This window comes from Paramormyrops kingsleyae, chromosome 8 (genome assembly GCF_048594095.1).
Source record: "Paramormyrops kingsleyae isolate MSU_618 chromosome 8, PKINGS_0.4, whole genome shotgun sequence".
Lineage (NCBI taxonomy): Eukaryota > Metazoa > Chordata > Actinopteri > Osteoglossiformes > Mormyridae > Paramormyrops > Paramormyrops kingsleyae.
Genome location: NC_132804.1, coordinates 32,192,513 through 32,212,277, shown reverse-complemented (window position 1 = coordinate 32,212,277; position 19,765 = coordinate 32,192,513). Strand labels below are relative to the sequence as shown.

Here is a 19,765-nt window from a genome sequence, read left to right as displayed (position 1 = left end):
TAAAAAGCTTAATTTTATAACATTCACTTACATGACACAAAAAATGCCCTACACGAAACACTGCTCAAACTCAGAAAACATCATACTGAAAGAAATCCTGCATGCAATACAAAAACATTTAAAGCAATGTTTAAAATAACTGTTGACAGAGAGAACCAAAACACAGGTCAGATAAAGCATACACTATGTGCAAGGACAAGTTAAGGCCCCCATGGATTTGCTGTTTTAAGTGCAAACATCGGAGGTTTATTTATATAGTAATAAAAAACATTAAAGTTTAGTTACAACATATAAGCTGTGGCCTATATAAAGCGCTGAAATTATTTTAGAATCTGTTAACTTCTGTGTTTACATTTACGGAGTAAAATTGCATTGATTTAATTAATCACCTAACTGTGCACGGATTTTTGTCAATTGATGCAAATATTTTTTATTCTCCCCGCCTAATTTCATTACATTTGTAGTGAATAGGAAAGCTTTAACTTTTATAGAAAAATTGCATGTATCATACAATTACCATACAGTATTACGTTACTTAGTTATTGATGCGACTTACTGTTTCTACGTTTGTTATGCCAGTCTTGAAATTTTGCGTGCAAAGCTTAATGTTTTACTGTGAATTGGACGTTTGGATTGGCAAATGGATCGCTGTGCGTACAGAGTAAATGCTAACGTTTTAAGCCTGCACAATGTTTTATAAGAACGCAAAAATACTCAGTCTGTTGATTACCGTATTGGCGGATTAGTCAAACGACCAATCAAATGCCGCACTGCATATTTATCTTTAAACGATTTTCCATCGTGTGAACAATTTATATCATGAAAGTATTGCGCATATGACTTATCCATTATGAATGACAAATTTTTACAGACAGTTGTCGACTTTACACATTGATTTTCTTTTATGTTGGGAGGATCGTAATGCTTATTTATTGCACGTCAGCACACCTTAGCCCCCGTTTACATATTGCTGTCGTAACGCGATTACTTAATATATACACAACAAACCTTCATATATTGAATAACTCCTGCTACGCAACTGTTTTAACTTGACGGCGAAAAGAATATTCATAACATTCTTGCAAGCTTACAATGTGAATTTAAATAACTGGGTTTTCAATATCCGTCCGCTTTCCGTAGTGTTCTTCCGCCTTTGGCTAAAAAAAACCTAATTATGTCTTCCGCCCTCAAAAAAAATAACCAAATGGCCTAACACTTAATATCGGCTAACACTATTGATTTCTAAAACAAACAGATACTAAAAGCCGTCGTAACATGATATTTGTGGCTATATGTAAGGTAAATACCTTGGCGAACATTTTATGAAAGTGAAACAAATAAATGAGATCCGGTTGGCGTCCTGAACTAACCAAGGAAAAGTTGATGGCGCCCAGCAAGAATGCCGGAGCATTTATCTTTTTCTGTTAATCGCGGTTTCTGACGTACTGACGACAGGAAAATAATCCAGCGCCAAAGTCCAGGTAAGAAAAGTCATCTCGGGGTGTAGCGATTAAGAAACCCGCGTTAAAAAAATTCTTGGAGGAAGAGGGTAAGGCGGTCTGACCATGTCGAAGAGGCCCTCGGGGGTCCCTCAGCCTTTGATAGGAGTTTGAGGACTGCCTGAATCGAAAAGTGACTCAGGAAAATGGCGGCTCGCAGCAGGCAGTGGGGAGGGCAGCACGGCCCGGGTTTTTATTTGAGAAAGGGGCTGTTGTATGAAGTATTACGGCTGTGATAGGAGTCAGATTGAGACGCCTGAGAGAGATAGCACAGCTGTTGTACCAAATGGGATACATTTGTAGTTTCTTAGTTCACGTTCATTGTTGTTTAAATTGAGACGGTTTGGCTTTGTGTATGTCACAAAAATACAAATAAGGAATATGTGTCTAATAATATATTCACCCACACAGCACTGACCGTGCGGACACCAGTATGTCCGTAACCTTGGTGTTCAGCTTCCTAGCTATTTCTTTAAGTACGAGCATTAAATAAAATTTCAGATCGTTGTTTTATTATAACATAATTACTTGTTCACCAGGCCTGGTTACGCACATGTTCCTACAAAACTAGAGCTGCTAGGCTAACCATTATTGGAACGCTTACAACGAGATAGCCAACTAGCGAAATGTTACTGTGATAAGACAGGATTAATGAACGATTATTAACAAAACTAGTACTATGGCGGTTTGCTTCAAATAATTTAATAGCCACCATTTCAGTCTTTGTTACGAATTAGTTGGGAAGCGCGCTAAGATACGCCGCGCTTTCACAACATACGGTACACCATGCTGAATGAAGATATTACAGTTTATTTCTAGTGACCGAATTCTTCGCTAAAAGTGTTTTAAATAACACAAAAAGCTGCAATCTCAGATATCTAGCTACTTGTTCACTGAACACTTAATAAGCTCTGAGTTAAACCGAAGTGCTGAAGTACCATGATAGTTCACCCAATATCGGACCTAATGTTAATATTTATTACGCTATTGAAACAGCACGCTAGAAGATGTTAGTGTCTTTCCAAATAAAAACTACATTTTAAACAATATGTTTTTGGTTGTGTAGCTTTATAGTTACCGTAAGAAACTGTAGTACATGATGACTGACTCAGTGTAGTTGCGATTAAGGCAATGGTTCCACAAGTGCAAATAAAACCATGAGAAACATTTAAGTCTTAAGACCAGCTGTATTTATAGTATGCTAGTTCACAATATCCTTTGCAGTATACTCAGGAATGCTTATTTGTTTGGTGAAGCACAAGGTCGCTGTCATCTTGTAGGTGTAGATTGTTAAGGTGGGTCTTGAATTTCTTCTTGAATGTCAGTGATTGTACTATTCTGATGTATTTTATGTTTGCTGGTCTGTTAGGAACTAGGTAAGGGAAAACAACTGAATTTGTCGTGAGGGTTCAGAGAAGTGCCACAACAAAATTATAAGTTGCACAAAACGGGGAGTATTGGACAATAGCAGATGGGCAAATTACATATTAAAAGTAGGCAGGGGCTATAAGATGGAAAACGCATCTTAGACCAGAGGAAAAGGTGGTGTGTAATAGTAGTATCAGTACTACTGGTAGTAAAGTGTCCTACATTTGTGAAAGCAAACAGGTTGAGGAGATCATTGGTATTAAGGTAAAAAGACAATTGGTTGCATATCTGATCCCTGGGGAACATCTTTCAAGAAAGGAGTAAGGTAAGAAGCAAAGAATGATATATTACACTCAAGCAGCCATACTGGTGTGAGTCAAAGTAGGTGGGGACTTGTACCGAGATCCAAAGGTACCTGAGATAGGAAATGCAGATTGAGTAGTTGAATTTGTGATTTACAATTTTAATAAGAGCCACTTGGAATAAATCCCTTTGTGTCACTTAATGTTTGAGGACTGGACGTGCCTTTTTGGGTCAAATACATCTTCTGTCATAGGCTGAAACATCAACATGTCAAACTTGGATATTTTTATGTCAGCTAGAGCCTTTTTTGAAATTGGTTTTTATGTAGAGTCAACATGGCATTACCAGTCGGATCAGAAAAACTCAACCTGGATGTGGAGTAGCCTGGCTTGATGACAGAATTTGCTCTTATGTCTAATTGTGTCCAATGTACTTTCAAACAAACAAGCTTCCATCACATTCAGTTATTCCAGTAGATTGTAGTAGATCACACCTTTAATGTTCTTAGGAGAATACACATCCCTTCATAAGGTATTAAATGTGCTGACACAGACTGGGGGCAGTTTTATAGTCATTTGCTCAGAAGCTCCTGTCTCTGTGCTATCCAGACACCTGGATAGCTTTTAAAATTATTGATACATCAAATGTATGATTTTTCTGTGTGACCAAGTTCTTAAAAAGGTAAAGTTAATGAGACAAATTAACTCTTTCTTTCAAGAATATTCAAGCTATACACTGAAAATTTCAAGACTTGGTCATATGTTCCATCCTTCAGAAACAATGACCCTATGACAAGCCCATTCTCATTTTTGTCTCATGCAGGTCAAAATGGATTCAGAGGACAATGAGGTGGAAAGCAGCAGTGATGCAGGCCCGTCTGGTCTGGAGGAGCCCTCAGAAAGTGGTATGGGCATGGAGTCATCGGAAGCCATGTCTGCCGACAGCAGCGACACTGCTACTGTGCCCACCTTGGCACCCGAGTCAGACTCCCATGTAGGACAGAGCTCAGAAGGGCTTGTGGTAGGTCCGCGGCAACCTGAGGGTGATCGTCCATCTTGCTTGGCAGAGGCTTTTGACTAAAATGATTTCCACTAGATTTCACACTGCTAATTGTTTTTCCAAAATGACACAGATGAATTTCAAGGAACTTATTGTAAAAAGAGCCATGGAGAAGTACTCACATGGTTGTTTTTAGTACTTTGATCACTGTATTGTCCTGAAGTGAGCCTCCTGTACCTTTGTGTTGGTGTGGTTTGCCCGTGTGACTTCCCCGTTGACTGTTCTCTATCAATTCTTTGGTTTATGTCTTTAGGAGCTGATACCTGAGACCAGCTCTAGCACCGATGTACGGGGCGTGATTCATCTTCCAGACTCCTCCTCTGTGGCCCAGTCAACAAGTGTCTCCAGTGTCTCCACGGTGACACAGTCTATCCTGGTCTCCGAGTCGGCCCAAGTGCTGGTTCACTCCAGCGTGGTGTCAGATGGGGGGATGATCGTGTCAGACTCCACTGCCTCCACTTCTTCAGACCTTGGATCAGCTATTGACAAGATAATTGAGTCTACCATAGGACCTGACATAATAAACGGTAGGAAGAAAATTCCTTAGGGAGTTCAAGAAAAGGAGTTTAGAAGAGAAAAAACGTCTGTTTTTGTGTAATTTGTGCTTACGATAAGTGACACTAGATAGCGTGTCATTAATTTCTCTGCATGGGTTTATTATTTTTGCTGAGAACCATGTCTGTATTTTGCAGGTTGTATTGCAGTGACGAGTGCAGAGGATGGAGACGCTGAGACTACTCAGTATCTTATTCTGCAAGGTCCCGATGATGGTTAGTCTTTACGTAATTCCATTTATGGAAATTATTGTAAGTTGTATTGTTATTTGACTACAGTTATTTAGAATTTAGTAACTATCCATCCATTCATCCTTTCTTTCATTCATATATCTTCTAAACACTTATCCTGGTAACTGTCATGGGGGGCCAATCCCATGGAGGCATATGTGACAAAGCTGGAAAATTTCAACCCATTGCAGCATAGGCATCCAAACTAATAGAAAAAAGCCTCTGGGTAAAAACAACTGGTTGACCAACTCCCACATTTAGCTACATAATACTGTAGTTTATTCCAAGACTATAGTGAGGTGCCCCTTCTAGGATTTCTGGTCCTTTTTATTATTTTTGGCTACATAACCTGGGGTCACATGTTTATTGAAATGGGTACAAATGGAGACACTGTGTTTTCTCTTATCAGGTGCCCCCATGGTGTCTGAAATGTCTTCTACTGCTCTGTCTAATCGCATTACCATTGATGCCCTTGCGGAAGGACCGACATCCACTTGCCTGGAGCAGTCCGACATTGTGGAAGACAGGAGGAGCATGCTGCCTGACCACGAAGCCATGGACCCAGATCAGCCTGAGCAGCCGGGCCACTCTGGCTACACCGAGCAGGAAGACAGCATGGGTGTGTGCCACTTGCGCCGGCCCCAGCGTTCTCGAGGCTTGGACTGCACTGAGGGGGGGCCTGATCAGACGCGCCATTCCCACTACGTTGACTGTGGTGTGGATGGGCCGGACAATTCAGAGCTTCACTCGAGGGGCCCTAGGCCCTCACCTCATTCCAGACTGCACCAATCCCGCTATCTAGAGAGTGAGCCTGATGGAGCTGGTCACCCACAGCACTCGCAATACATCGACTGCAGCTCAGATAGCTCGAGCCGGCCACAGGAGTACCTGGAGTGCGTGACTGGTGGACCCGACCAGACCCAGCACTCGCAGTATATGGAGTGCTGCATGGATGACCCAGACCAGACGCAGAACTCTCAGGACCAGCCACAACATTCCTGCTACATTGAGTGCAGCATGTCCCAGGGCTCCATCTATGTGGAGGAGAGCTCGTTGGATTGCCCTGACCAGCCCCAGCACTCCAGCTATATGGAGGGTAGCAGTGTCAACGTGGATGATAGCACACCCTCTCACAACCCAGATCAGCCACAAGATTACCACTGTGTGGGTAGTGGTGAGGACCAGCCCAGTCAATTCATTGGTAGCACGGGCCGGTACTCATCACATCCTAATGAGGTCGTTTCACAGGGAGATGGTGAGCTCCCAGAGAGACCAAGCCACTCGGCGGCCCATGGCGCTGGGGTCGCCGGACCTGAAACGGGCACTGGGCTCAGGGATCAGCCTCCAGACCTGGCGGAGCTGGAGGAGATGATGGAGGTTGTGGTTGTGCAGCAATTCAAATGCAAGATGTGTCCATACAAGAGCATATCCAAAGACACCCTCATCAACCACATGAGAGACAAGCACTTCAAGCATGCAGGTACGCCCGGGCAGCCTCAGTAGGCTTCCCGAGTCTCAGAATATAATAGAAATTTCTAGAGGTTTATTGGGAGTTGTAGACGTCTCAGCTGAATGCGAGTTTGGATGCATTCCAGCTAAATTGCAGTACGCTAATCCTCTGGATGTCCAGTAGCTGAATTCAGTGATAGTTGCTGTGTTGCGTAGGTGGCCCGCCACCCAAGAAGAGGGGTCGAGGACGGCCACGCCGCAGTGATTCGGCCGCTGCTCAGAAAAACGAGGCGAAGACCGAGGAGCAGCCGGAGGAAGAAGACGATGACATCGTTGATGCTGGCGCCATTGACGATGCAGCAGGTTAGACTGATGATGAATCTATACCTGAATTGAGGGGCATATGCCTGTAGTGAATGAAGCTCTCATTCAGTTGGTTTTTCCTCAGACGACAGCGACTATAATCCAGCTGATGAGGACTGCAGGGGGCGCCAACCGGCGCTACTCCGAAGTGTTCCGTCTTCTTCTTGCCTTTCCCACGAGCGGCCACGGCGTCGGGTGGTGCGACCCAGGAAGTTTCCGTTCTACATGAGCAATTCCCATAGCCAAGGTGACTCTCCAAAAACATCAGTAAATAAAGTTAATGTCGTATTTCAATCCAGTTAGCTTCATAGCTTTCTTGTTGGCTTTATTGCAATATGTTGTGTATAAGTTTTAATTCCATTGTTTTGGACCATTTTCCCTCATTCAGAAGCAGCAGCAGATACCCCAGTAGTGCCCGAGCAAAATAAGAATTTAGATCCCCAGGCCCCTGAGGAGGCCAGTTCCTCTGGGCTGGACAGTGGACCCGTCTCCTCGGCCAATGGACACGGAGCTGAACCTGGCATCAGCCAATCTGATTCCGAGAACAAAGATCCATCCTCAAATACAGGACCAGAAGAGGTTGAATATTACCCCAGAAAGCGGGGCCGACCCTCCAAGCGATTTCTTCGTAAGAAGTATAAGAAGTATCTGAACCGCAAGTAAGAGACCACCAGCAAGAGGCGATCAGAGCATGCTGTTCTAGTAGGGAAATAAAATATATTCTGTTTTTCCTCCCTTTTTATCTTCTAATTCATTGCAGTAGGTACTACAAATCCCTGAAGCCCTTGCTGAGGCCCCATAATTGCCGGATATGTGGCTCTCGGTTTCTGTCTCAGGAAGACCTTCGCTTTCACATAGACTCCCATGACGGCAATGACCCAGAGAGGTTCAAGTGCCTGCAATGCAGCTACAGATGCAAACGCTGGTCTTCGTTGAAGGTGAGCGAGAGCCATGTTCTGTCCATAGGGTTTGCAGCATAGCAGGCACCCCTGCAGCTAGGTAGCTAAAATGAAGTTTAAGCCTCACCCCGTAGTTTAGTAAGTGCTCATTTATTTACTGCAAATGTGGCATTAATCTGTAACTTGTATTTGTGAGTGAGGAGTACTGTGAGATGACCATTCTGTCATGTCTCTCTTCACTGAGAAGTGGCCTTATGTCTTGGCAACCAGTAAATTCTTAAAGCAGTTTGACACCATGTTGGGATTATCATAATAATACAGAATCCTCTCCTCACAGAGAAGCAGCTGTTGCTCAGTTTCTAAGTTAGAATCATTTGTGTTTGTTGAAAAACTGCTTCGTTTTTTTTTTTTATACAGAAATACCTTTCAGTATTGATCATGAATTGGCTGCATCCAAGTTTCTGATGTCTAGTTGCTTGAGTTTCTCTCACTCTGACCCAGGAACACATGTTCAACCATGAGGGAACAAAGCCATACAAGTGTGACGAGTGTGACTACACTAGCGTGTACAAGAAGGATGTCATTCGTCACTCTGCCGTCCACAGCAAAGACAAGTAAGGGCTGCCACTTCGTTCTCACAATGAACATCTTGGCCTCAGAAAATATATATAATGATTTATCTTGTGGAGTATAATTCTGCTGAAATAAATAAAATGTGAATAGATTTTGGTGAAATGTCCTTTTGCAGTGGGACTTCTGTAATACATATTAATCAATGTTTGAATTTTGGTATACGTTCCATTCTGCATTAATTCTATAAAATATGGAAACGTTCGTTTAGTTTGGAAGTCATAATCTGCTTTGCTCATTTGATTTTATTTGGTTCTCTTCTATTTTAAGGAAAAAGAAATCTGACCAAGTAAGTTTCAGATATTTATCTTTAAAAGGCTCATGTGTTTTGCATGAACTGTAATGTCACTTAATTTGATGTTTCATATGCTGTCATACTAATGTTAACAGTTAAGACATTTCTGATATCTTTCATGAACACAGCATTTCGAATTTTAAGGTTATAAGTGAAATAGACTTCGGAGTACATTACAACAGAAGTAATAATTTAAGTAAAAAATTCAGGCAGGATATTGATTTTTAGATGTAGATGAAGTTGTAGATTATATGACGTAGATATAAATCAGAACAAACAATGGACAAAGCAGAATCTAAGAATCACTGAAAACATCATGCAATTTAAATAAGTGTATGGTTAATATTTGTAAATTATCCACACATATTGTGGTTCCTGTGAAATCAAAGGTTTTAAACACCACAGTTTTTCACCACTTTTCCAATTATTTCATAAATTGCAGATTTTTTATTCTAAGCACTTGAAAGTTGAGTGAACAACTATGAATGAAATAAAACGTTTACTTTATAACATGGAAAGAGTATGTAACAGTGCATGTCTGACATCATATTAACTGGTTGTGTGGTGATGGTGAGTCAAATTCTAGGCTGTCGTTTAACTTTAATTGCACTAGTTCACTGTTTCATGAAACAGAGCAGTATTTAATGTCCCTTGTATAATGAATTCCTTGAATTTTCTCTGCCGTTATAACTGCTAGAGGAGGTTACTTTGGTGAATCAAAGATATGACATTTTCTTGTTAATAAAGGTACTCAAATGGTGAACCTACTGTAAATTTATTTGCTAGCAAAGAACATTGAGTGTATTTTTAGTAAAGAACAGTGATGCTCCGATTGATCGGCCACCGATCATGATCGGCCGATATTGGCTAAAAATAGCTTGATCGGCGAACCCCAAAAGCGCCGATCAAAAAAGCCGATCACTTGACATAAATTACTCGCGCAACTTTTTCACACGTGCATGCATGGCGCACAGGTAAACAACAGCAGAGCGGAGCTTACTAGTGGCAACATGAGTTCTCCCGTCTGGAAGTTTTTCAAAGTGTCCGATAAAGACGTAAAGTTAGCCGTTTGCAATGTATGTCGTGATGAAATCCCTCGAGGTGGAAGCAAGCAACGGCATTTTAACACCACTAACATGATTAGGCATCTTAGAACACGCCATACAACTGAATACGCCGAGTATGAGAAACTAAACCACTCTTCTCTCGGGGAACATTTCATGTGTTGACCCTGGAGGTGTCAGGCAACAGTGCTGACCAAAGTGTCACTGCCCCTCCTTCAGTGTGGGGCGCCAAGTGTCAAGCGCTTGATTCTTCAAGATCTTGACTGTAGCCTATTTCTACGGTTTTTTTTTTCTCCAATATAGTTAATTTAGAGTTAGTTTCACTTCTACAAATGGTGCAAACTCTGCTAGATTATAGATAAAAGATTCCCATTCCCCTGCCATTCTGTGATCGGCAGTGATCGGCAATCGGCAGATCATGATCTTGGTAATCGGTGATCGGCCCCAAAAATGCTGATCGGAGCATCTCTAATGTTAAGTAACAGGCAAATGTAGAAAATTTTAGTGTGTGCAAAAACCTTTGACTGTTTAGTATGTGGCATGTTCATATTTAATGACACTGATGTTTATGTTTGTATGTAAGTATGTAAACACCACTTTCCTGAGTATCTGCTTTTCATGCCATGGAAGGCTTGTTTCGGTGTTCTGCAGGCCCCGAAGGTCACGCAGTACCCCTGCCCGGTGTGCAGCAGGGTGTACCCCATGCAGAAGCGCCTCACCCAGCACATGAAGACGCACAGCTCAGAGAAACCACACATGTGCGACAAGGTGAAGGACCTTATGTTTTCCAGCTAGTAATAAATTAATTTGTAGAGTTGGAAAATATGCAAGAATATACTGGTGGATTAGGTCAGTGTTTCCCAACCCGGTCTTCTGGGACCCCCACGCTGTCCACGTTTTTGCTCCCTCCCAGCTCCCTGCCAGACTTGCCCGTATTTGGAATCCAACCGGGAGCTGGGAGGGAGCAAAAACCTGATCTGTTTGAGGGTCCCCGAGGCCTGGGCTGGAAACACTGGATTATAGAGAGGTCTGCACATTACCGGCCTGAATGCGAGGGTGGCAAGAAGAACTTAAAAAGTTTAGATAGCAGCAGCCAAGTCACGCGGGGGGCGTCTCTCACCAGGTGGGGAGGAAAATAGATGGAGCAAAAGGAAACTGCAAAAGAAAGCATTTTGCTCTGGGTAAAAAAAAGAAAAAAACAGGACCTGGGGCAAAATGTTACTTTTGAGAAGTGAAAATTGTGGCCAAAGGCACGATCTGAACTCTTTGGAGAATCTGTGATAAAGTTTGAAAAATTAGGACCAAGTACCTAGGCCAAGCAAGGTAGGCCTGTACTGCAAGACACAAAGTGCGTGGCTCTTTTAGTGTGGATTGGTTTTCCGGATCTTTGCAAGTGTGAAATGGATTATCATTTAAGAAATTACACATTAATGTTTTCAATCAAAGCAGCTGCTTTAAAAGTAAATTACTGATCTGTACAAATGTTTCTTCTTTCTTTTCTATGAAAAAAATGGGAAATGCAGTGCTTTCATGTAGCTTTTTGCTCTCGTATGTCATCATTTATGGATAAACACTCTGTTAAATCTCAAAGTATATTATCATTTATGTAATGCATACATTTAATCAGTGCATAATTAATGACTGATGCATCCTGTCAGTAGGGCATTAACGATGACTCCTGTGATAGGCTGCTGTAGTCACATGGGTGTTTCAGGTGATTAACATGAATGTATTTTGTTCATTTTGTTTGTGTTTCAGTGTGGAAAGTCCTTCAAGAAACGGTACACTTTCAAAATGCATCTTCTCACACACATCCAGAGCTACGGCACCAGCAGGTGAGCAGGAAATCCAGTTGGCACTCATTGTAACTTTTACTCTCAATGTTAGAAGATGCTTTAGTGCGTTTGTGTGTTAGCGAATAGGAGAGCAGACGCTGCATGTTTCCCTCCAATCAGGTTCAAGTGCGAGTTCTGCGAGTACACATGCGACAACAAGAAGCTGCTGTTGAACCATCAGCTGTCACATACAAGTGACAAGCCGTTTAAGTGTGACTACTGCAAGTACTCCACCACCAAGGAGGACTTCCTGGTTTCCCACATGGCCATCAAGCACACTGGTGAGATACCTGCCAGCGCTAACAGACGGTGCCTAACAAAATCACCTTCACAGCGACTGTGCTTTTCCTAGCTTCATGTGACTTCATACATGAGCAGGATTATGTTATTTTTGTTTGTTTCTTTAATTATCCATGCTGTGTTTTTGATCGTTACTATTATTATTATCAGGAAATGTCAACCTGTCCATATACGGACAAACGTGTTTGTGGCAAGACTTGCCTGTGTCCGTAGCAAAATGTTTTGATTGAGGGGAAAAATACTGTGCGGGCAACGTTTTTAAATTGTCTGTGACCCCTGCTCTGCCTTCCCAGGTGAGAAGCCATTCTCCTGCGACTTCTGCCACTTCATGACCAAGCACAAAAAGAACCTGCGGCTGCACATCCAGTGTCGCCACCTAGAGGCCTTCGACGACTGGTGCCTGACGCACCCTGAGGAGCCCCCCCGCCGGCGCCGGCCCTTCTTCACGCTGCAGCAGATCGAGGAGCTCAAGCAGCAGCATGACCACACGCAGGCTGTGCAGGACGCCATCCGCGGGCCCATTGTGAGTCCCCCGGTGCCGGTTCATGTCCGGGGGGGCGGGGGGGGGGCAGTGATCCTCGCCTTCTTCCGACCCCTTGGTTTGTCTTCCAGGTGTCCGTGGACCCCATCGAGTTCCAAGCACTTCAGACCATGGAGAATGCGTCCGTCTCCCAAGATTCCCTGGGAAATACCACCATAATCTACGAACATGGTCAGTGGGGGGGGGCTTTATTGTTTCTGGGGCCCCTGGCTCCTGTAGCATACTGACTGTTTGTGGCCCTCGGGGAGGGGAGGCTGCAGTCTCAACGGGCCTCATACAAATGTGTGCTTTTGCTGCAGGTAAATAGCACTGCTGCTCGTGGCTGCATGTGGATTCGTTTGTGCCCATTTCCTTGCATTTTCCTTTGTTACGTATGTTCCTGTCAATCATCTCCCATTTTTGTATTCATTAGCCTACAACTCCAGTCCTCCTAGGTGACAGGATGAGCTGGATCTCATTCCGGCCAAGCTCTTAGTTAATTAACCTCTTTTATTTTCTAATTAAGCCATTATGTGGGGGGAATTGCATGGTGTAAATCGTGCCTGCATGCTTTTAGAAGTGGAGGAAATTTAAAAATTGAAACGCCTGCTTAAATCCCTGAACACATTTTCCGGTCGTGTTAAACCAGATGGGGACAGATGGTGGCAGTGTGACATAACTGTGCCCTTAGGCCCATTAAGGAAAGTAACGGCTTAATTCAGTTTTAATCACCCGTACAGTGTCACCTTGTACGACAAACATCCTATTTAGTGACATTTGTCCTGGAGTTTTTAACACTGGAGATAAATCATTTCACTGTCTCATGTGCAGGCAAAAAAGGTGTTTTTTTTTTTACCTTGGAAACTGACCCTTCTTGGCAATGTCAGCTGAAACTGCAGATTTATCATGTGTGGCTGCTCCAAATTGCTGATTTTGTGGGTGAAATGTAATCACACACAGTGTCAAATTAGATGACATAGCTGGTACCGTAACCTGTTTCCATAATGATACAAGATGCCCAGTTAAATCAGTATTTCAAATGCTCAACATTTGCATTGGTTATCTTTTGTTGAATTTAGGGTAATGTAGTGCTTTCCATGCTTGACTCAGCTGTACAGGTTTTTGTCCAAAGATGTTTGACAGATTAGCGGGGGAGATGTAATGCTTTTTGTATGGAGTGACCGTTATGCTGTTTTGGGGTTTCAGTCAGATTAATTTCTCTCTCCGGTTCCTTAGGAGACTCCTCAGACCTCTCTGCGCAGAACGCGCTGGACCTGCTGCTGAACATGAGCAACCCACGCGATCTGGCAGGGGGTTCGCTGCAGGTGAGGTCCCTCGCTGGTGACGGGCACGCTTGGTGTGACGTGTCACCGTTAGGATGCGACGACAGTGACATTCTGTAGGAGCCCTCGTTTCCGTCACGAGTCGTTCTGAGCCGAGGTTCACGAATGAAACCGACCAATCGAAGTACCGAAAAGTGCTTCCTGGGTGACGTAGACCCACATCGCCTCTAGGTGGCGGTGCTGAAGTCAGAGGTCGACGGCTCTGCGGAGGAGGAGGCTGACTCGCCGGGGCAGGCCCAGAAGGTCGTGACCTTCCACGTGGCAGAGCATGGCGGCGCCTTGGAGGCCGCGGCCGTGGACGAGGCCGGGGAGATCGAGCAGATCTCCATCAACGCCTACCAGGGTGCCGATTTTGAGCAGGTTGGGGAGGAAATCCAGAGCAGCGCCACCATTTACAGGTAAAGCGTCCTGGACGCTGCAATCAGAGCAGGTGTAGTTTTAAAGCCAAGAGTCACACAAAAAAATCATACAGCAGCAGAGGTCATGGCAGTTTTTATTTTATTTATTTTTAGGTTATTAAGATTTGAGTGTGATCCATTCAAAGACTGTACAGTTAACCACGTGGGGCTCTAATAATGATACTTAATTCATCCCTGTGGGGGAATTGGGTATTTGTCACCTATCCCATTTTGCCCTCTGTTTATATTCAGAGCACAGGGTCAGTCAGCATACTGCACCTACGAAGCAACTGCGGTTTAGGGCCCAGTGGGGCATCACTCTGTCAGCTACAGGATTTGAAGCAGTAACCTTCCCACAGTAGGTAGCTTATTGGCAAAAAAAAATAAAAATACTGGACCAGCATCTAAAATGTGGGCCATCCAGGTGCCAGAAGATGCACCTGAGCACGATACTAAACCTGGGTAAATCGTAAGCGGTCGGAGCCATCCTGAATTAAACTGCGTTCTCCAAATAAGCACGGAGGTGGCAGGATATAAATAAAAATGGCGGCGCAGCTGCTTCCTAAGGATAGGGACGTACGTCCTTGTGCTGGCTCTCCTGACCCTCCCCGACCCCCTAACCCCACCTCTGTGCTTGTTGGCATGACAACAGCGCGGAGGGGAGCCCTGGGTCGCACCCCATTGTCCTGAGCAGCGGCTCCCTCTCCGGCACTATCAAAGAGCACAAGGGCAAGTACTACCTGACGACCGGGATCGGAGGGAGCAGCGTGCAGCAGGTGGAGGTGAGTAGCTGGGGAGAGGAAACCCTCTGCCCCTCATTTGCAGTGTGACTGGGTGGCAGTGTGAGCCTGTGCCATGCAGTGCACTGGCATCCCATTCTGGGGGTGCCCCAGCCCTGCCCTATGCTGGAATGGGCTCCAGGCGCCCCTCTGGGACCCAGTTAGAATAAGCAGTCGGACCATAGATGGATGATTAATTGACTGAGAAATAACATATGGCTGTAGTATCTAAAGTTCTGCACTTCCCTGCAAATGTAACCCAAAACACTCGTCTTAGCCTATAAAACTGGTTCTCCTACTAAGTATAGATGTTGCGAATGTGTCATGCTCTGTCTGGTATGACTGTAACAGTCTAAGCTTAGTCACTGCCTTAACTACTGTGTAGTTCATACCTCAGTTTTACCTCGAGGAATAATGCTCCGGCGTGTTTGCAGAGTGTGGTAAGTCCCTGTATAAAAGTTGTCTGCCGGGCAGCATTTAGCGGGTTTTCGTCTCTCTCTGCTGTGATTGGCCATCCCCAGCTGAGCACTGAAGACCCCGGCTCCCCCTCCCCGGGCGGCTCACCTCAGCAGCAGGTCAACTCCAAGCGCTTCTCCTGCCGAATCTGTATGGAGTCTTTCCACGGACGCTCTGACATGGAGAGCCACAAGAGGGCGCACGTGGACCCCAGCACTTTCAAGTGCCCCGACTGCAACTTCACGGCATCCTCATGGCCGGAAGTAAAAGTGAGTTCCAAATCATTTGTAGCTGTATTCGCAGTAAAAATGTAGTTCTTAATTTTTTTAAATAATTTTTCTTTTATTTGATAATTAATGAAACACTAACAAATAGAATAAATTACATTATCTTTTGTCTGTTAAATGTTAAAATTATGCAAATTTACTGCTGTTATTATCAAATTATATCGTTTTTTCGAAGCCCTGTTATATTTTAGTTATAAATTTTTGCCCAAGACCCTTGATTGCATGTACGCACTTCCATGACGATGGGCGATCTCCCCACATGACCCCCAGACGCACATGGGCATGCATGCCTACCTGCGGCCGCACAAGTGTGAACACTGCAGTTTCGCCTCCAAGAACAAGAAGGACCTGCGGCGTCACACGATGACTCACACCAATGAGAAGCCCTTCGCCTGCGAGGTCTGCGGGCAGAGGTGCGCATGACGGGGGCTCGTCATGAAGCCAGTGTTGACATAAAATCGAGTCTTGTTAAAAACTGGGACTTTGAGAGTCATAAACACTCCATGATTCCTTCTAAAGCCGTGAATGTTCCTTATATAAGCAACCATGTTCAGATCAATGAAATTTACATTTACATTTGTACTCCTGAGTGTAACCTGTACAGTTGGGGATACAGTGCTTCACTGTGGCAGATGGTTATGTGTATATATGTATTTTTGATTGGGGTTTCAGATTTAATACTGTAACCCATCCACCACCCCCCCCCCCCCACCCCCAAAATCCTGTGCAGGTTCAACCGTAACGGACACCTGAAGTTCCACATGGAGAGGCTGCATAGCCTGGACCCGCCCCCACGCAAAGTGCGACCAAGCTCATCTCAGCAGGCCATCATGGTGAACAGTGACGAGGAGGCGCTGGCCACACTGCAGAGTGAGCATCTCCTCCAGGGTGGTGACCTCACCGGCCCACCCTCTCTTGTGGCTAGAGTCTCGTACTGTCACAGATTATCCAAGTAGTTTTCAGGTTCACACTTAAACATTTGGCAATAAAATGATTACGGCTGCTGTTTCCTAGAGTAGGGATGGGTGATGTATAGGATACAGTAATGCACATGTGGTGGTGGGGGGGCTTCTCTTTTGATGTTCCAAGTTACCTGTTTTCAATGACTGAAGATCATGCAAAATCGCCCTCCCCCCCAGCCAGTTGGCCATGCCCCCTGTTCCTAGAAAAGTGTGTGCACATCACTGCCAAAAATGTATGATATGTAAGCATATACCAAAGTCAGAATTGTATGTAAATGTGTATGAGAGAGAAAACAAACTTTTAATGGCTCTTCCAGTACAACACCTATATTATGCTAAGCTTGCCCTTTTATTTGGTGTGCAACAGTAACCCCTGTGTAGCTATGAAACCAGTTTGTGTCTGACCTTTTCCCTCATCTGGTAGGTGTTCTGTTTTTATCACATAGATAGAATAGCTAGGTACAGGGTGTAATTTGAAACAGTAACTGGGTTTTACTGCCTGTTGACTTAATGCCCATTGGTTACTAAATAATGGACATGATCTTTGGAATTGGTAGGGTGCCTACTAGCCTAAGAAGGAAACAAAGGGCAAATTGGCCTCATCACAAGCTCACCTCTGGGTTTCTGAACTTAATCCAGTATAAGTCTATTAAGAACTTTCATTTCCATGTCATGCTTAAGATGGAAACTTTACTTGGTGTAGCTGTTCATGATCTAGTCCCAAGGAGCTGCTTTGATCACGCACCGCTTGTCCCTTTACCTCCCCGCTGTCCCCTCAGCAGCTCTGCAGGCCGGGCAAACGGTCCTCACCCCCGAGCGGCTTCAGCAGGCCCTGGCCCAAGAGCATATCATTGTAGCCCAAGAACAGAGCCTCTCGGACCAGGTAGGCACTGAAGACCCTCGGACCACAGTCGGCTCAGTCTAATTCAACTCCCTTCACGTGTATAGGGTTATTGGTGATGATAAACTGATGAAAGTTGGATGTAAGCAGCCTGGCCTTTAGGTGCTGAGGGCAGACTTTGTGTTTGCAGGAGGAAGCTACGTACATCCAGCAGATCACCACGGTGGATGGGCAGACTGTACAGCACCTGGTCACGGCTGAGAACCAGGTCACTGAGGTCGAGTGTCAATTATGAGAATATTTTCAGTCACTTTTGTCAGTGATGTCCGAGACAAAAGTTTGGGAAATCAAAGAGTGGCTTTGTTTGCTATCTGTGCTTGCTTGGTGGTTCCTGAAAAATTAGACAAGCTCTGCTGGTTCGAAGCACAAAGCTCACTGTGAATTCTGGCCCCCTCACTCGTTCTTCCATCCTCATTTTAACGTGCCCCTCTCTGCCACCTGCAGGTTCAATACATAATCTCCCAAGATGGAGTCCAGCATCTAATCCCACAAGAATATGTGGTCGTTTCTGAAGGCAACCACATCCAGGTACGGGTGGCATTAGAACGGAGAGCAGAGTGTTAGCATAGTCACGACGCTTCTCTTACTCCTCTGCCTTTGGCTTCTCTACTGTGGCCCAGATGCAGGATGGACAGATAGCTCACATCCAGTATGACCAAGGAGGAACTTTCCTTCAGGAGCAGCAGGTGGGACATTTAAGCGGAGTGAGGAAATGATGCATCAGTTCTGCGAATAACACCATGCTAGTTAGCCTTTAGGGCCGCTGGTGCACTGGGTTGATAGATTCACTGAACCAGGAGCATCTTTTGAACTTTCTGTCCGTGGCCAGGAACTCAACGAACCATGACCATGTATTTGTCCATCTCCGTGCAGATCGCCCTGAGTCATGACGGTCATATCCAGTACGTACCTATCAGCTCGGAGCAGCAGATTGTCAGCCAAGAGGATTTAGAAGCTGCTGCCCACTCTGCTGTGACTGGTACGTCTGCCCTTTGAAGATGGATTTCAAAGCAATTGTCAATTTAATGAGGAAGAGGGGCTTTAGTTAATGTTGCAGTCTTGTGAAACAAGTTAGAGATGGCTAGCTGTAACATGTGACCAAGCGGTTTGTTTTAGTGGTTTTCTCTTAAGTGGTCACATGACAGCATGGGAGCGTCAGATATGCTCATAATGCTGCTTTATCTGTTACAGCCGTGGCGGATGCAGCCATGGCACAGGCGCAGACGGTGTATGCAACGGAGGCCACACCGGAGCAGCTGGAGCAGATGCAGCAGCAGGGCATCCAGTACGACGTCATCACATTCACGGAAGAATAGTGGCCAGCTAAGAGACCTTCCTCACTTGTGTCGGGAATCAGTCTAATAGGTCATGGGTCAGGTTTAAAATCTGAGTTTTAATAATTCTTAACAGTGTTCATTTCGAAATGTTAGCTTGGTGAAACGGTAACAATAGCAACTTTTCGTTTGTTTCGCTGGAGCATAGTATACCACAAAGACTGGATGCTAATTCAGCAAGTTCCTTTGGGATTTTTATTTATGGCATTTTTTTTGTATAATATATATATAAAGATTGAATGTAAATACTATAGCCTGTTTGCAGCAAAAGGATTTAGTATGGTTTCTGAGGAATCATAGTGTAACAGAATGATGGTCAGTTGGAACTTGTAAGGGGTTCAGGTTTATGACTATTCTTTAATTTTTGTGATTACTATTCGATTGTTTCACAGTGTTATGAGAATCCTGGCATGTACAGAAACAATGGACTTGAATAAACCAGTATAATTTTCTTGGCTCTGAGCACACAATACGTAAGATCTTGTTTTTTTTTTATTTCCTTTGTCTTTGGGTTGCAATGTTGTAAATTCGATTCTCTTTCAGAAACTCCAGCATTGTTGTAAAACACTTCGGACTACTGATAGGATACAGGATGTAAAATTTTACTTTGTATAGTATCGCTATTTTGTTCTTTTGTGAATTGCTACATTGCAGTTGTACAGAGAAAAATATGAATATAGAATACTAAAAGCTTATACCAAAGACATAGTGCTCATTTCATTTACAGTAGTGTGCAACGCTTGTAACAAGTGTACAAAAAAAGATATTGACCATGAAATTGTATATATACATTTCCATTTGAGGTGATAAAGCCATTTAAATCTAACATTTAAAATAAGTACTACAGTGTATAAAGGGGTGACAAGTTCAAAATTACGAATGTATCTTCATGGGGATTTTTAGCCACTAATCAATGTGATATGCAAGGAAAGATAC

General features: G+C 44.1%; 1 protein-coding gene across 13 annotated transcripts; it reads left to right on the top strand.

Annotated features, from left to right (window-relative positions):
• Positions 1–928: 928 nt before the first annotated feature.
• Positions 929–19,299, top strand: znf335 (zinc finger protein 335). Of its 13 annotated transcripts, XM_072715696.1 has the most exons (29): positions 931–1,481; positions 3,993–4,190; positions 4,483–4,756; positions 4,922–4,999; positions 5,424–6,178; positions 6,263–6,494; positions 6,680–6,826; positions 6,912–7,073; positions 7,215–7,485; positions 7,587–7,764; positions 8,227–8,339; positions 8,626–8,644; positions 10,345–10,482; positions 11,473–11,549; positions 11,670–11,830; positions 12,143–12,372; positions 12,462–12,561; positions 13,606–13,694; positions 13,884–14,110; positions 14,763–14,892; positions 15,411–15,614; positions 15,903–16,045; positions 16,363–16,502; positions 17,374–17,477; positions 17,626–17,712; positions 17,940–18,023; positions 18,116–18,181; positions 18,369–18,474; positions 18,687–19,299. In XM_072715696.1, the coding sequence occupies exons 2-29, from the start codon at positions 3,999–4,001 to the stop codon at positions 18,809–18,811; spliced, it is 4,632 nt and encodes a 1,543-aa protein (XP_072571797.1). In that variant the 5' UTR covers positions 931–1,481; positions 3,993–3,998; the 3' UTR covers positions 18,812–19,299. The 13 variants fall into 13 exon arrangements, with proteins under 13 accessions (XP_023652545.1, XP_023652544.1, XP_072571795.1 ...); XM_023796777.2 differs by having other exon boundaries at positions 929–1,481; positions 5,424–6,494; positions 7,590–7,764; positions 10,366–10,482; positions 17,626–17,703; XM_023796776.2 differs by having other exon boundaries at positions 929–1,481; positions 5,424–6,494; positions 7,590–7,764; positions 17,626–17,703.
• The last annotated feature ends 466 nt before the right edge of the window (positions 19,300–19,765 follow it).

Bases quoted from the DNA above. Each gene is read 5' to 3' on its own strand.
- znf335 (XM_023796767.2), top strand. From the start codon at position 3,999: ATGGATTCAGAGGACAATGAGGTGGAAAGCAGCAGTGATGCAGGCCCG. The intron at 4,757-4,921 runs GTAGGAAGAAAA...TGTATTTTGCAG, and splicing joins AGGACCTGACATAATAAACG to GTTGTATTGCAGTGACGAGT. The intron at 14,111-14,762 runs GTAAAGCGTCCT...GCATGACAACAG, and splicing joins AGCAGCGCCACCATTTACAG to CGCGGAGGGGAGCCCTGGGT.